The sequence below is a fragment of the Nematostella vectensis genome, chromosome 11 (assembly GCF_932526225.1).
Source record: "Nematostella vectensis chromosome 11, jaNemVect1.1, whole genome shotgun sequence".
Classification (NCBI taxonomy): Eukaryota; Metazoa; Cnidaria; class Anthozoa; order Actiniaria; family Edwardsiidae; genus Nematostella; species Nematostella vectensis.
Genome location: NC_064044.1, coordinates 3929419 through 3947592, shown reverse-complemented (window position 1 = coordinate 3947592; position 18174 = coordinate 3929419). Strand labels below are relative to the sequence as shown.

The 18174-nt window shown below is 39.6% G+C and overlaps 1 protein-coding gene across 1 annotated transcript; it reads right to left on the bottom strand.

The window, feature by feature from the left end:
• Positions 1–3690: 3690 nt before the first annotated feature.
• LOC5507715 (serine/threonine-protein phosphatase 2B catalytic subunit beta isoform) lies at positions 3691–18174 on the bottom strand. Its single transcript, XM_001628285.3, has 11 exons — positions 17979–18174; positions 17643–17843; positions 17398–17522; positions 17042–17153; positions 14816–14961; positions 12216–12355; positions 10326–10403; positions 8831–8925; positions 8300–8585; positions 7134–7231; positions 3691–5580 (listed from the first exon to the last, which is right to left on the bottom strand). Exons 1-11 carry the CDS (start codon positions 18028–18030, stop codon positions 5468–5470), a joined length of 1446 nt encoding a protein of 481 aa, XP_001628335.2. The 5' UTR covers positions 18031–18174; the 3' UTR covers positions 3691–5467.

Below are 18174 nucleotides of genomic sequence, written 5' to 3'. Positions count from 1 at the left end.
GTAACCACCCTGATATAGCAACACGCGTGTAACCACCCTGATACAGCAACACGCGGATAACCACCCTGATATAGCAACACGCGTGTAACAACCGTGATGTTGCATCACGCGCATAATCACCCTGATATAGCAACACGCGCATAATTATCCTGATATAGCAACACGCGTGTAACCACCCTGATATAACAACACGCGCATAATTATCCTGATATAGCAACACGCGTGTAACCACCGTGATGTTGCATCACGCGTGTAACCACCCTGATATAGCAACACGCGTGTAACCACCCTGATATAGCAACACGCGTGTAACCACCCTGATATAGCAACACGCGTGTAACCACCCTGATATAGCGACAAGCGCAAAATCACCGATATAGCAACACGCGTGTAACCTCCCTGATATAGCAACACGCGTGTAACCACCCTGATATAGCAACAAGCGCATAATTATCCTGATATAGCAACACGCGCGTAACCACCCTGATATAGCAACACGCGCGTAACCACCCTGATATAGCAACACGCGCATAATTATCCTGATATAGCAACACGCGCAAAATCACCGATATAGCAACACGCGTGTAACCACCCTGATATAGAAACACGCGTGTAACCACCCTGATATAGCAACACGCGCGTAATTATTCTGATATAGCAACACGCGCGTAGCCACCCTGATATAGCAACACGCGTGTAACCACCCTGATATAGCAACAAGCGCATAATCACCCTGATACAGCAACACGCGCGTAATTATCCTGATATAGCAACACGCGTGTAACCATCCTGATATAGCAACACACGCATAATTATCCTGATATAGCAACACGCGCGTAACCACCATGATATAGCAACATGGCGTAACCACCCTGATATATCAACACGCGCATAATTATCCTGATATAGCAACACGCGCAAAATCACCATGATATAGCAACACGCGCATAACCACCCTGACATAGCAACACGCGGATAACCACTCTGATATAGCAACACGCGTGTAACCACCCTGATATAGCATCACGCGTGTAACCACCCTGATATAGCAACACGCGTGTAACCACCCTGATAGAGCAACACGCGCAAAATCACCCTGATATAGCAACACGCGCATAATTATCCTGATATAGCAACACGCGCGTAAGCACCCTGATATAGCAATGCGCGCGTAACCACCCTGATATAGCAACACGCGCGTAACCACCCTGATATAGCAACACGCGCATAATTATCCTGATATAGCAACACGCGCAAAATCACCCTGATATAGCAACACGCGTGTAACCACCCTGATATAGCATCACGCGTGTAACCACCCTGATATAGCATCACGCGTGTAACCACCCTGATATAGCAAAACGCGTGTAACCACCCTGATATAGCAACACGCGGATAACCAACCTGATATAGCAACACGTGTGTAACCACCCAGATATAGCAACACGAGTGTTACCACCCTGATATAGCAACGCGTGTAACCTCCCTGATATAGCAACACGCGTGTAACCACCCTGATATAGCAACACGCGGATAACCAACCTGATATAGCAACACCCGTGTAACCACCCTGATATAGCAACACGTGTGAAACCACCCTGATAGAGCGACACGCGTGTAACCACCCTGATATAGCGACACGTATGTAACCACCCTGATATAGCAACACGCGTTTAACCACCCTGATATAGCAACAGGCGTGTAACCACCCTGATATAGCAAAACGCGTGTAACTACCGTGAGATAGCAACACGCGTGAAACCACCCTGACATAGCAACACGCATGAAACCACCATGGTATAGCAGCACGCGTGTAACCACCCTGATATAGCAACACGCGTGTAACCACCGTGATATAGAAACACGCGGATAACCACCGTGATATAGCAACACGCGGATAACCACCCTGATATAGCAACACGCATGTAACCACCCTGATATAGCAACACGCGTGTAATCACCCTGATATAGCATCACGCAAAAAATCACCCTGATAAAGAAACACGCGTGTAACCACCCTGACATAGCAACACGCGTAAAATCACCCAGATATAGCAACACGCGTGTAACCACCCTGATATAGCAACACGCGTGTAACCACCCTGATATAGCATCACACGTGTAACCACCCTGATATAGCAACACGCGTGTAACCACCCTGATATAGCATTACGCGTGTAACCACCCTGATACAGCAACACGCGTGTAACCACCCTGATATATCAACACGTGCGTAGCCACCCTGATATAGCAACACGCGTAACTACCGTGAGATAGCAACACGCGTGAAACCACCCTGACATAGCAACACGCATGAAACCACCATGGTATAGCAACACGCGTGTAACCACCCTGATATAGCAACACGCGTGTAACCACCCTGATATAGCAACACGCGTGTAACCACCGTGATGTTGCATCACGCGTGTAACCACCCTGATATAGCAACACGCGCATAATTGCCCTGATATAGCAACACGCGCTTAATTATCCTGATATAGCAACACGCGTGTAACCACCCTGATAAAGCAACACGCGTGTAACCACCCTGATATAGCAACACGCGTAACTACCGTGAGATAGCAACACGCGTGAAACCACCCTGACATAGCAACACGCATGAAACCACCATGGTATAGCAACACGCGTGTAACCACCCTGATATAGGAACACGCGTGTAACCACCCTGATATAGCAACACGCGGATAACCACCCTGATATAGCAACACGCGTGTAACCACCGTGATGTTGCATCACGCGTGTAACCACCCTGATATAGCAACACGCGTATAATCACCCTGATATAGCAACACGCGCATAATTATCCTGATATAGCAACACGCGTGTAACCACCCTGATATAGCAACAAGCGCATAATTATCCTGATATAGCAACACGCGCATAATTATCCTGATATAGCAACTCGCGTGTAACCACCCTGATATGGCATCACGCGTGTAACCACCCTGATATGGCATCACGCGTGTAACCACCCTGATATAGCAACACGCGTGTAACCACCCTGATATAGCATCACGCGTGTAACCACCCTGAATATAGCAACACGCGTGTAACCACCCTGACATAGCAACACGCGTGTAACCACCCTGAATATAGCAACACGCGTGTAACCACCCTGATATAGCAACACGCGTGTAACCACCCTGATATAGCAACACGCGTGTAACCACCCTGATATAGCAACACGCGTGTAACCACCTTGATATAGCAACACGCGTGAACCACCCTGATATAGCGACGCGCGTGTAACCACCCTGATATAGCAACACGCGTGTAACCACCCTGATATAGCAACAGGCGTGTAACCACCCTGATATAGCGACACGCATGTAACCACCCTGATATAGCAACACGCGTGTAACCACCCTGATGTAGCAACACGCGTGAACCACCCTGATATAGCGACGCGCGTGTAACCACCCTGATATAGCGACACGCGTGTAACCACCCTGATATAGCAACAGGCGTGTAACCACCCTGATATAGCGACACGCGTGTAACCACCCTGATATAGCAACACGCGTGTAACCACCCTGATGTAGCAACACACGCATTATCACCCTGATATAGCAACACGCGCATTATCATCCTGATAAAGCAACACGCGTGAAACGACCCTGGTATGGCAATATATTGCAAATCCTCATCAGTCGGATAATAATAACGTCGTTTTACCAGTTTAATTAGATTTTAATAGATTCCAAAAGAAATTTAAGATTAATAATTCTGACATTTTTTGGACAGGGTTCATAAATATTCGAACTTTCTTCATGAGATGAAATGTTGATCAATTTACATTTTTGTTTTCTTCAGAAATTCGCCTAGCTACAGACAACTAGCGAGCGAAGTACAGATCACGGGATATTCTACAAGAACCAGAACAAAAATTAAAGGTAACTCACATGTACCAATTTTTCGGGCTATTTTTGGCCAGAGCATTTGCGGAGTTCTAAACACGCACACAAATCGACCCGAAAAGTCGGCACAAATAAACCATCTTTTAGAGTCAAAGAGTTCTGTAATAAAGTCTGGAAGAGGCAGTTAAACTTTTAAACCCTTTCAATCCAAGAAGTGATCAGCGTCACCTGATCATAGTCACCCCACAATATAGGGTGGCTTTCAAAATCCCGTGCAACAAAATGTAGTTGTTAAAATGTAATAGTCAAGCCAGAACAAAAGAGAACAAAGACATTACAGTGTATTAGTATTAGTATTAGTAAACTAAAAAGTATTTCACGGGTTTTTGAAAACCACTCTAAACTGATCAAGCTTTTAGCTGTATAGAACTTTCTCATGAAAAGGAAAAAAAAAATTTGGGTCACTTGCGACTGAAAGGACAAAAGTATCTACCTCATGTTAACATACAGATAAAATAATGTACCTAGGTTTAATCAATGAACTGGTCCTAGTATATTCTTCAATAATATAGTAACAGGGTAATCAAATATACAGGTCTGCGCAGATAGGTGTAGAAGAAAATGGTTTTTTTTTGTCTTCCTAACAGGAGTTAACCAAGGAAGGGGGGGGGGGGGGGGGTACTAAGTTACGTGTTAAGCGTACACCAAAGAAACATTGGCTACATAACAGTTATATACTGTATATAATATATACTGTACAGTACTGGAAAAACGTATATTTGAACAGTGACTACAAGTCTGTATTCCACCTCTTTGCAATATTAATTTTCCGCCATTTGTTTTCTCATTGATGCCATAATAAAAATAAACGAAATGGAACAAAGCAGTTATAAAGCACTATATAGTACTTTACATAGTTCTTTCATGGTTAACAGAGGTAGTGAGGTCAGTGATTGCAATCAAAGGATAAATGACCATAGCTACTGCAGTGTTAGTAATCCAATAAGATAAATGACCATAGCTAGACAGGGTTAGTAATCAAAGGATAAATAACCATAGCTACCGCAGTGCTATCGCAGTTTGGAGCATACTAGACTTTGCAGTGATTTGAGAGATTTTGTAACAGCTACATAAAAATAAACCAAAAGAAAGACCCCAGGACTAGTCGCTTCAAAATTTCAGTGGCAGGCTTCAAGCAGAAAGTGACCAAGGAGATCAAGTGAAGACTGTTCCTGGCCACTTCCTGGCATTATGCACCATATATAAATAGATTATATTCCTACAGCAGACGCACTTGGTGCAAACGCCAGCTTAGCGCAGCACTGCACTGCACTGCAATTATATAAGATGCCTATCGGGATAATAAGCATCTCGACCAGCAAGCCTGAACCACCCAACAGACCAGCTTCATCTCCATAACTTACAATAATAACTACATATCTATAAAACCCTAGCTTCTGCGTCCAATTTGATAGTAAAAGAGGATCCGACTAGAGTACTGCATGATTTGAATGGCTCTTATACGCACTGCCCTCAAAGCATTTGGATGGTACCCAGGTTATCTGCATCACTGGTGGCCGCAGACACCTTTATTTCGGTCGAGGCATGTCCTTTCTGGGTGGCATGCGCTCATTGACTCTATCCAGTCCTTTAGCCTCTTCAAAGCCAGATATCTTGTGGGTCGGGTCATGGCCTTGGAGAGCTGAAAGAACGAACGGGTTGTTGGTTAGAATTGGGAATCAGCATTAACACCATTTTTGTTGGTGGTGCAAACTAGTTTGCCAGCGTTTCCTTGGTATTGTTAGCACTCTAAGCCACTAAGGCTTTCTACTTTCCCATTAACAGAAAATAATTAACTCAGAGGTTTTTGTTGACATCTGAAAATGCGATGGCATCTCTGCAAGGAATGATTAAACTAGCAATCCACGATTGAAGATTGATGTATTATCTCAGTCACAAGTTTAAACCAGCTGATGGAGATGGGCATTTTTTCTGCCTTAGTATTATTCTTTTTTTGTAACATTGTGGGGTAGTTGGCATTTTATAAAGGAAAAGGTTTTTAACTTAAACACTTAAAAGTTGCGTATGTTTTTTTATTAAATACTGTATTAACCAGTGTGTAAGATGCACTGCTCTTGACCAAGATTGCCTAATGAGGTAATGTTTTATAGATTTTTGTCTAATACCTCCGTAGAAAAGATGGGGTCTTTCTATAAAAGCACAACTAAGGACTAGATTAAACAGCATGCACCGTTCTGGCTTGGCTAGAGGTTTGAACAGGGCTCGAACTCTCCGTTAATTCACTTTCTTGTGCAATAAATGGCATGCTAACATCGCACTATCCGCCAAACCTTTCTAGAGCGGCACGATAATGGGACTCTGGCACGCTGTATAATGGGACTCTGGTACGCTGTATAATGAGACTCTGGTACGCTGTATAATGAGACTCTGGCACGCTGTATAATGGGACCCTGGCACCCTGTATAATGGGACTCTGGTACGCTGCATAATGGGACTCTGGCACGCTGTATAATGGGACTCTGGCACGCTGTATAATGAGACTCTGGTACGCTGTATAATGAGACCCAGCACGCTGTATAATGGGACCCTGGCACCCTGTATAATGGGACCCTGGCACGCTGTATAATGGGACTCTGGCACGCTGTATAATGGGACTCTGGCACGCTGTATAATGGGACTCTGGCACGCTGTATAATGAGACTCTGGCACCCTGTATAATGAGACTCTGGCACGCTGTATAATGGGACCCTGGCACGCTGTATAATGGGACTCTGGTACGCTGTATAATGAGACTCTGGCACATGTATAATGGGACTCTGGCACGCTGTATAATGGGACTCTGGCACGCTGTATAATGAGACTCTGGCACGCTGTATAATGGGACTCTGGCACGCTGTATAATGGGACTCTGGTACGCTGCATAATGGGACTCTGGTACGCTGTATAATGGGACCCTGGTACGCTGTATAATGGGACCCTGGCACGCTGTATAATGGGACCCTGGCACGCTGTATAATGGGACCCTGGCACGCTGTATAATGGGACCCTGGCACGCTGTATAATGGGACCCTGGCACGCTGTATAATGGGACTCTGGTACGCTGTATAATGGGACTCTGGCACGCTGTATAATGAGACTCTGGCACGCTGTATAATGAGACTCTGGTACGCTGTATAATGAGACTCTGGCACATGTATAATGGGACTCTGGCACGCTGTATAATCTTGTACTCACCAGCTTGCACTTCCTGCTTGCCCCCGGAGAGCAGCCCAACGGGGAGGTGGCCAGTAGGCGTCAAACCCTTGAGCTGTAAGATACTCTCACTCTCCTCCCTGCAATGCAATGTAGACAATAAATGAGAGGGGGTGGGGTAAGTCTGACCAGATATGTGTGCCTTGTAGAGTGGGGTAAGGTTAAGGGACTGGTACTGTAAGGTGGGGCTAATCATGTGGAATGACAGGTGACCCCTTGAGACAGGAGATGGCGGGGCGAGGCAAGGTGATAAGGTGAAGGGGCTGATATGATAGAATGGGGTTAATCATGTGGAATGACAGGTGACCCCTTGAGACAGGAGATGGCAGGGCGGGGCAAGGTGATAAGGTGAAGGGGCTGATACAATAGAATGGGGTTAATCATGTGGAGTGAGGGGTGACCCCTTGAGACAGGAGATGGTGGGGCAGGGCAAGGTGATAAGTTGAAGGGGCTGATATGATAGAATGGGGCTAATCATGTGGAATGACAGGTGACCCCTTGAGACAGGAGATGGTGGGGCGGGGCAAAGTGATAAGGTGAAGGGGCTGATATGATAGAATGGGGTTAATCATGTGGAATGACAGGTGACCCCTTGAGACAGGAGATGGCTGGGTGAGGCAAAGTGATAAGTTGAAGGGGCTGATATGATAGAATGGGGCTAATCATGTGGAATGACAGGTGACCCCTTGAGACAGGAGATAGCTGGGTGAGGCAAAGTGATAAGTTGAAGGGGCTGATATGATAGAATGGGGCTAATCATGTGGAATGACAGGTGACCCCTTGAGACAGGAGATGGCTGGGTGAGGCAAAGTGATAAGTTGAAGGGGCTGATATGATAGAATGGGGCTAATCATGTGGAGTGAGGGGTGACCCCTTGAGACAGGAGATGGTGGGGCGAGGCAAAGTGATAAGGTGAAGGGGCTGATATGATAGAATAGGGCTAATCATGTGGAGTGAGGGGTAACTGTGTGAGATTCAAGGAGATGGTGAAGTAAACTGTAAACTTGACAAAGACTTTTTAAGATGAGTTTTTAGCTTATCCTGAAGAAAGGAAACTCATATAAGACAATGTGTAGCACATTCCAGAAAATGGGTTTCTATTTACACTCATAGAAGATCAACTTTTTGAAAACATATCATCAACATACCTCAACACTGTAAAGACGCGTGCCATCTTGCCAATTGCTCTGATCTTGCTTCTGATAATCTCTTTCCTTTTGAGTGCTTCAGTCTTTTCCTCATCCTCATCGCCATCCTCCAGCTCTTCATCTGTACATATACTGAGGATATTCACAAGCATTTCTGTAACCTTCTCGCCTACAAATGGTAGACTCCAAGTAAATACGTCCATGAAGTTTGGAAGCCAGTAAGGATGTGGCGAGCAGTTAAACTGTCTTATGTTCATGACATTATTCTCATATTTAAGCACGGCAGCTGAAAGCAAATAAAACAAAGCTGAGTACAGAAATATTTGCTAAGGTTAAGATACTTTAACTTTTTTTTAAATTATTACTGAGGCTTAAAGATAAGTAGGATAAATAGCTAGTCAAGTATGTGACTAAGTTAACAAGGTGCAATCTTGTTAGTGATTTGTTTTGTAAAAACATGGCGTGAACAGGTAGGTTTTAAAATGAAGTAAATTTCTTAAAATGAAGTAAATTTACATAATTTAACCATACCTTTGTTGTTGTAAACATCTAAGTAGTTTGGTGCAGAAAATATTGTAATAAGTGATGGGAACCCTGTGGCTTGACTTTTTCTGTACATACGATACCTAGTGAAAAAATAATCATTAAGTAAACTGTCAATTATTAGTAAACTGCCAGTTAACCCTTTCACTCCTAAGAGTGCCATTTGGCACTCTCTTGATTATGCGGTCATTTCCTAAGTGCCGTTTGGCACTCAGTGACTGTGGTGCATTCAACCAATCAGAATACGTAGGAAACAACAGCAAATATCTCTTTTGTCTTAACCAATCAGAGGACAGAATAAGCTTTCGCTTATTTGTTATAATACAAAACAAGCGAGGTATTCAGCTTTGAAGTTTTATGTTGACAATTTGCATAATGGCGAATCTGTTTGAAAGCGATGATGAAGAATTTTTTTGGTTTTACCAATAATCTATAGCCTTATAGACCGGAAAATGATGGGGAGTCTGATATTTCTAAAGACGATGAGAGTGGGGAAAGCGATTCTGAGAACGAAGATGTGAGTTTTCAGAGAGAATCGAGAGAAATTTGGTCAAGTACCGAGGGAGACGTGACAGTTTCTGTGTTTCGCGAGCGGACTGGTGCCACTTTTATGCTACCAGCACTGTTTTGCGGTGGATTTCTTCCTGATGCTGTTTCTAGAAGAACTGATTGAACATATCGTCCTGGAAACAAATAGATATGCCCGCCAGAGCCAACAAACGAAGCCTGACGAGAAATGGTACGAAACCACCATTGCCGAAATGCGTGCGTTCCTTGGGATCAACATTCTCTTTGGCTTCAAAGAGCTTCCAGAAACAAGACTGTATTGGTCTTCCGAGCCACTTCTTGGCGTTGCAGAGGTAAAGAAGGTAATGCCAAGAGACAGATTTGAGAAGATAAGACAGTATCTTCATCTGAACAATGGAGAAACCATGATTCCACGTGGCAGCCCGGGGCATGACAAACTGCACAAAGTGCGGCCGTTCCTAGACGCGTTTGAGAAGTTATTCAGCGAACATTACCTGCCTTCTTAAAATGTAAGCATTGATGAGGCAATGGTAAAATACAAAGGCAGCCTTGGTTTTAAACAATATATGCTGATGAAGCCAATAAAGCGAGGAATAAAGATATGGGTGCGCGTGCTGATGCAGAAAACAGCGTTCGTTTCTGAAATGCAAGTATACACGGGTCATATTGTACCCACAAAACAAAAGTTTTCCCTTTTATAGCATTTACATTTGCAACTATTCTAAATCCATGTGATATGTGATTCAATTGTTCAATGTACTGTAATCAAAATCTAATGGCAATAACCTTTGATATACATGGTAACATAATATAAAGGAATGTTACTTGTAGTCCAAACCATGTCAGAAAAAAACCATGATTATTGTTTATAAAACAAACAGATACTTTTCAAAATTAATATCACATTGGGCATGAGAATGTATATTAGAACACTATCCCAGATGTTAAAACTCACCCTGCATCTTGCGCCTCATGGGCTCTAATGATTGACAGCAAATTGTTGTTCTGTAAAAATTCACATGTTGCTGGATAACTGTAAAAGTCAAAAACGGGGTTTCAAATACTGTCAAAGTAATAGAAGACAGGAAGATGCAAATACACAAAGATACAACCAAAACAATCACATGGCTGTCAAAGTAATAGAAGACAGGAAGGTGCAAATACACAAAGATACAACCAAAACAATCAAATGGCTATGAAATATAACAGGGCTTCTGGAATTACGCGCTTGTGCGGAAGCGCATAATTAGGCTTTCTCCGCTTAATCCGCGTAATCAACAAATTTCCGCGTAATCCCGCGTAATTTGGCTAAATTTTGAAAGACAAAACATTTAAGTGCACAGCTGATGTGTTCTTTTAGGGTTCTTACCTCTATTTCTCGTAAAAAAGGACAGATATTCTTCATAAGAGTGCGATATTTCGAAAAGGGATGTCGAAAACTAATAAAATGACTAGGCGTTTCCTGCTAAACCGCAAAGGCCTAGGACTAATAATAAAATACCTTTTTTAATTGGCTGGTGGCTAGGATCCAATGAAAACTCGCCTAAGATATTTTCGCGCAAAAAAATAAACCTTTTCGAGTTATTTCGTGCTTTCCTTCGGTACAAAATGTAGTTTGGGCGTAACAGTTGATATTCTGTGTAATTTAGCGCTTAATTCAGTAAAGAATCCCGCATAATTTTGATTTTTAAAGAAAAATGTATTGCAAAATCCTGCGTAATTTAGCGCGTAATGATTGATTTTCCGCGTAATTCCAGAAGGATGTAGATCTAGGGGGGTATATGTGCACACCTATTTCAATATTTTTAGAGTTATCTTATCTAGAATAAATAGGCAAGGAAGTCGAGAGGGCTTTAAACAGAAGAACACACATAGTAAAAACCCATGTGTAAGAACTTGGAAAAATGTTTTTTTTTTAGTTGCTTTATCAACAGTAGGATGCATAATTACAGAAGTGACACTGAATACATAGCCCTTTTTGCTTATAGAGATATCCTGCAGAATGTATGCTATATCTGTAATCTTACTGTATCTTTATGGAAGACCAAAATGTTTAGCAATTTTATATTTTGTTATTTGTCTCATTTATATTTCATAATTTGTCTCATTTTTCATGGAGTAACACAATATAATAACCTTTTGAATTTGTTTTTGGCTTAGTACGTTCTTATATTTTGGTGTATTAAAAACTAAAATTTCTGGCTATAAGTTCTTAAATCACTTGGTTCTTACACACAGGTTTTTAACATAATGACTACCAGGCAAAATATAATGTAGCATAATTAAATTAAGATTAAAAAGAAACATCAGGGTTGAGTAGCAAAAAAAAAGAAAAAAAAAGAACAAAAACAAAACAAAAAGATAACAGAAAAAAAACAGAAAACAGAAAAAAAGAAACGAAAGAAAGAAACAATATCTAATAAAAATATCATTATATATATATATATATATATATATATATATATATATATATATATATATATATATATATATATATATATATATATATATATATATATATATATGCTCGCCCATATATGTAAATTTTGAACAAAGAAAATAAAAAGTGTTGTTGTTGTTGTTGATCCACAACCTAGGCAAGTTTCCACAACTTCTGAATCATGGCCTGAAAAAGCAAAAATCTTGGTATGGGATTGGCCTCATACAGTATTATAAGTGTTTTGAAAAGGGAGAATTAGTCTGGAATGCAATAAATGAACAGCCATTTTAAGAAATTGTGGCTTCTTTAGTATCTCTTACAGTGCACATGTGCAAGGTTTTTCCATCATGTCCAATTGGGCCACATCTAAGCCTAAATTAAAGAGCAAGCATGAGAATTACATACCTGTAAAAATAGGAGCACCCTCTAACTGTGTTGTGACTGAAGTGCTCCGAGGTTTTCTCGTTACCGTAATCTTCCAAGGGGTCAGACCATAGGAGGTCACACATTGGACCAAACGCCGGAGGTTCTTTGAACCGGTCAAGCTGAAAGAAACCAGAAAGGAGAAAAGATGGAAAATCTCTACATGAAAGCCAGCTCTGTGGAAGTCTTGTATTCAGCTTTAGTTTTTTTGTATTATTTAAAAGTAAGATGTACTAGCAAAAATCAATCATACATCCCAGTCAAGACAGTATAGACACATTGGCAACCATAACAAATAGTTGGTTTCAATTCTTCTTGGGCCGGTTCCTAGAAAACAGCTTAGTGCAAACCCACAGATAAATATGGCTCAGATATATAAATATGGCTCAGATATATAAATATGGCTCAGATATATAAATATGGCTCAGATACATAAATATGGCTCAGATACATAAATATGGCCCAGATATATAAATATGGCTCAGATACATAAATACAGTATGGCTCAGATATATAAATATGGCTCAGATATATAAATATGGCTCAGATACATAAATATGGCTCAGATACATAAATATGGCTCAGATACATAAATATGGCTCAGATATATAAATATGGCTCAGATATATAAATATGGCTCAGATATCAAAACTTTATTTGATAAAAAGGGCATTCATTTCTAGGTTAGCGTTAATCTGCTTTCTAGAAACCTGGCCCTGGTCGCAAACTTAATATTATTGTTTCTTGATGTCTAAGAGCATTTGGTTACGATATCATTTAGCTCAATAAACCCCTCATTAGAGCCAGAAAAATATGCCATGATGCCCAGAAAAATGATGATAATATCAAAATTAATAGTGAATGAATTAATGTAAACTAATAACATATACAGCAGGGAAATTAAGCCCAAATATAATTAATAAGAATGATGCAATACCTATTATAGTGTGTATTTTGATTATGATTAAAATTAAGGATAAGTCTCGTGTAAAAAAAGGTGACGTCTTTAAGTTATGAAAAATAATCTGAATAACTGTGCCAGCTAAAAATCTAGTTTATATAGTTCCCCTTATTTTGAAGTATTCACCACTGAACATTGTCTTTGTAAATACAAAAAAAGAAATTCTGCAGCTATAAAAACATCAATAATATAGATCTGTGATTCTAGATTAAATAATTTCTCCTTTATTTTACCACACTTATCAATAAACTTTGTCTTTCTGGTGGGAGGAAAATGGATCACTTCAGAAGATCACACTATCATGCTTGATTGTCTCACTCAGATAAGGGTAAATTCAATGGTTTAGTAGCAATTCTTCATTTTAAATAACAGCTGTTCAGCATTTCAGCAGCTGCTGCAACATGATTAAACACCCTGTTAGATAATTATACAAGGCTCAGTTTTATTTTTGAACTTTGCTGAGCGGTAAATAATAGATTATTAGTTGAAAAATCAAACCTTCTCAAGTCTTTTCAAGTCAAGTTTTTAGTCCTAATAATAGAGCCAGCAAGATGGTGCCTTAGTAGCCATATCAATAAAAAGAAAATGGGAATACAATTTTATAATTAATTTCCTAGCAAAATTGCCCTAAAATCTGACACGTTGGCAAATTACCATCTGACATCTTGAATTGGTCCAAAAATATATATACAAAAAAAACATTGTTCAAACCCTTCTTCCATTGCAAACTACCATTACACACAATGAAAGGAACATGTTTAATGTGGAATGAAAATTTGAAGATATACAGACAGATATTAAGAACAGCATCTGTGTCTATAGGATTCATTTGTTAGTAGAAAAGAAGCCCAAGGATTTAGATAAATAGCAAATTTTACTATGTTTCAGTATTTATCCAAGATGGCAAATCTATGCCTGGCTCATTTTTAACCATGTCAATTGGTTAAAACATTAAAATCAATGTTCAAGCAAAAACAATTCACAGGTTTCCATATGTCTCGAAGGAAAGCATAAAATTAAACATTTATTAGTTGTTGGTAACTGTAACTTCATAAAGCAATACACTCATATTAGCGAGAAGCTTATCAATATCATCACTGTGGCAACCAAGAAATTGATTTAAAATAATGGCAAACTGGGTCCTTCACTGTAATATATCTGGATAAAAAAAAAGTCATCCATCGAATTTCAGGAAAAAAAATGAAAGACAAAAAGAATTTACAAAGAGTATAAAAAGCACTCACACAAGAGCAAGCTTTCTGAGAAGAGCTCAGTTCTTACTGAATCATCTTATTTAGACTGAACAAGACATTGTCTTATAATAAAAATACAAATCCACAGAGGGAAACTAATTCAGTGCAACCAGTTTTTGGCTAAATGTTAAGTTGGACATACAGTCAAACTATATAATCACAACATGCAAAAAAAAACAACAACATAATTTTAGTAAAAAAGGGTAAAGTCTAAACAACAACCAGTGATGCTAAGGTCATAATATAATAATACAATAATAACTTAAATAAAAATAATAATTAAAGCATAAATAATAATATATATTATAATTATATTGTTTGTCCTTCTTGCCTTACTTGAAATCGGTGTATATTACAGAACAACTGACCTTTTTCACATCATCTAATGTGTGGATTTCTGGCGACAGGCCTCCATGAACACACAGGAATTGTTGATTCATGAGGGCCGCAAGTGGGAGACAATCAAAGGATTCCATGCATGCATCATACACCGCTTCTGAATACTTTATTTTACCTGTAATATAAACAAAATAATACAATTAGGAGAAAGGGATTACAATGCTATCCCGAGTACGAGGCTCCACTTCTAACACTTTTCTCAAATCTTAAACTTGAACAAACATAACCTGCCATAAGAAAATAATTTTAAAAGAACTAAAATTGCTATATAAGAAGCTATCTCTACCCATGCATGCATGTTTCTTGATCACAGATAAAATAGCAATTTAAAAAAGACATCCAAGGTCCCAAATGCTTAGTATGATCCCTACGACATGCCTGCAGCGCTTAGTTTTTTATTGTAACACAGACAAAATAGCATTATAAGACATCCAATAGATTAACTCCTACCAAAAAACTTATTTCTACCCCAAAACCTCAGCCAACATACCATTTAAAAGTCCAAAAACGATAGTCTAAACAGAATCCCAAACCAAAATGTCTAAACCAAAAGAGTTTATCTATACAACCAGGGGGTATTTTGTGTTATCTGACATAACATAACATTTCAAGTTTCTTTTGGGTGAGTTAAATGAGACAGTTTCATTTGCATCCATATCCCCCAAAAAAATTAAAACAAGATACTAAAAGAGGTACAAAAGAGAACATAAAATAGGCAATACATTTTGTCATTTTTCCCCCTATTGTTGTTGCTAAATGAGCTATATTTGAATATATAATTATATATACATGATTCAAGTCTTGCTTTAATCATGGTCTGACTAATCAATGTTTTACTGTATTTGTCACTTTATCAAGTTGTAATGTATTATGAGATGAATTGCTCGGTTTGGATATTCACAGTGGAGATATGTAGCAAGGTTGATTCTTTCTAGCTTGATATTCCGGACTCTAGTAATATGGGCCTACACTTAAAAAAAGGAATTAAAAAGGATACAAAAAATTACCTCTAGGGAAAGATACATGCTAGCACATGTAGTATCAAAAACCTAATCTTGCGGGCATGGCTGACTCGAATTGAAACAAAATGGAGACAATTTGTTGTGGTTACTCTTTTAGTGTAACTGTCTAAAAATGCATTTTACAATACAAGCACTGATTAATAAATAAAGAAATAGAAAGAAATTATGTACCACATACCCCCTACAGAGACGAACTTTTAAGGTAAACAAAACTTTTGAAGCACAAATAACTCATACAGCCCAGTGTAGTGTATTTCGACAGATTGCTTTATCTTATATCATTGTTTAAAGAAACACAGATAACCACTATCGTTTTACAATTTCTGGCAACCAATGTGACTGTTTTGGCTAGCCTATAACCAACTTCGGCGTACCGGACTTTAGTGTGTAATGGGTAACTCTTGCACAGTTAATATATTGTTTTGGTGACATTTTCTCTCGGGCCGTTATATAATCGAGGAAATTCGCAGCTGAGAAAAGAACGAGACGGAATCGCTTTGTTGAGATATTCAATTTCATAGACCTTATTGATAGTCTTTGAAGTGGAACAAGAAAAACGGTAGAAAAGCGTAACTTATTGAAGTTTAGATATTGGATATTAGAGCTTTGAATATTAGATTAAATGAGAGGGGAAGAGGGAAGTTTTAGTTGAAGAATATCTAGTGAAATGCAAAGAAGGAGAAATGTAAATGCCATATGAAACACACGACCCATTGATGGTTTTGATCTCAATGCATATTAATCAACTAACAGCGAAGAAGTAAATAGCTTAGCGTTGAAGCAATCGGCGAACCGTTTAACTGCAAAATGGATTTACAAGCTTGCACGCTCGAATGGCCTGAAAAGAATACCATCTTTGGAAGCACTGATTTCTAGAGAATCCAAATTCGCATGGTGGTACTAGACATGTAAATACAGAGTAAAGCTTAAATAATTTATGCAAAACAGAGCGGGAAGTTTCGGCCTGAAATGGGCGAGGTAAAATAAAGCAGCAGACAAGGGGATAGCTGGAGAATGAATCTCGCTTCTTGCATAAGAAAAGTCGGAAACAAAGCTTTCTGCACGAGCGCAAAGAAAGACAAGGCGTTCCCCATTTCCTAACTACTGTTAGATGCGACACGGTTGAAAGCAGCCCGCTTCGTACAATATAATAAATTCAGTGAAATAACTTACACTCCGTCTTGAAGGTGAAATACTCTGTAAGATGTCGGCATTCGTGGTTTCCTCGAAGGAGAAATAGTGTGTTCGTATATAAACACTTTAGAGTCCACAAATACAACACACACTGAAATGTAAGGGTACACAATTTAGACTAGGAATTGGATAGCAAAAGCTGCTTTTCCAGTTAACAAAAGCAATCGCCCATAACACAATATAAATAGAAGAAATAAAATAAGCATAAAAAGCAATTTGATTTTTATTCGCTAAAGTTACTTCTTTCGGTCTTGAAAATTGTGGCTTAGACAAGGTAATTTTTAAAGCGACGAAAAGAAACTTAGATAATTTTGTTCGACGTTATTTTTGCTTACCTCGATTGAAAAATATCCCCGATCTACGTAGTCTCCGAGAAAAAGATATCTCGTCGTTGCTGGAGAGCCTCCAACTTCAAACAGTTTGACTAGATCATAAAACTGCCCATGGATATCTCCACAAACTAGAAAATGCAAAGAACAAACATACACTCAACGGCTTTGCACGAACTAGAGTTCAGAGGAATACAGTATTACTTGTAGCCTATATTTTAGAGATAACACTACAAGAAACTCAAGCTTACCTGTAATAGGAGCATCCACTTCCAACATTGTCTTTTCTTTCCGTAAAATAGCTGTTCCATCGTTGATAATTTTTAGCGCAACTTCGTCTTCGACGCGGCCTTCCAGAATAAAATGCGCCTTGAGTACATCTGCCCTCGGTTTTCCATTTGAATCATACACATCGGCCATAGTAAGTCGGTTAACGGGTGGCATTGGAACATCTTGAGTATAGAAATAGAAAATACCGATTAATATTCGACCTGCGAGAGTTGAACATAACAAAACTTCTTGCAAATGTAGCACCGGTTTAACCATAAATAGCTCTGGTTGCCAAGTTGGTCGCTTTTTTTACTAACGTTTGAGAATTCTGTCCGAAGTCGGTAAAGGCTTGCCATCTTGTGCCGCCATTGCTGTTGTGCTAGGTAAAAAACGATACGAACAACAGCTAGGCCGTCGATCTTCAATCGACCTCGATGGAAACGGATTTCCCTGTTATAACCTTCGTCTCTTCGCCGTTTCTTCCTCTGCTCCCAACAACATAAACAACAACCA

Coding starts and splice junctions, on each gene's coding strand:
- LOC5507715 (XM_001628285.3), bottom strand. CDS start 18,030: ATGGCGGCACAAGATGGCAAGCCTTTACCGACTTCGGACAGAATTCTC. Junction 14,962..17,041: donor TTTCACCTTCAAGACGGAGT/GTAAGTTATTTC, acceptor TTTATATTACAG/GTAAAATAAAGTATTCAGAA. Junction 12,356..14,815: donor CATTAGATGATGTGAAAAAG/GTCAGTTGTTCT, acceptor GGTTTCTTTCAG/CTTGACCGGTTCAAAGAACC.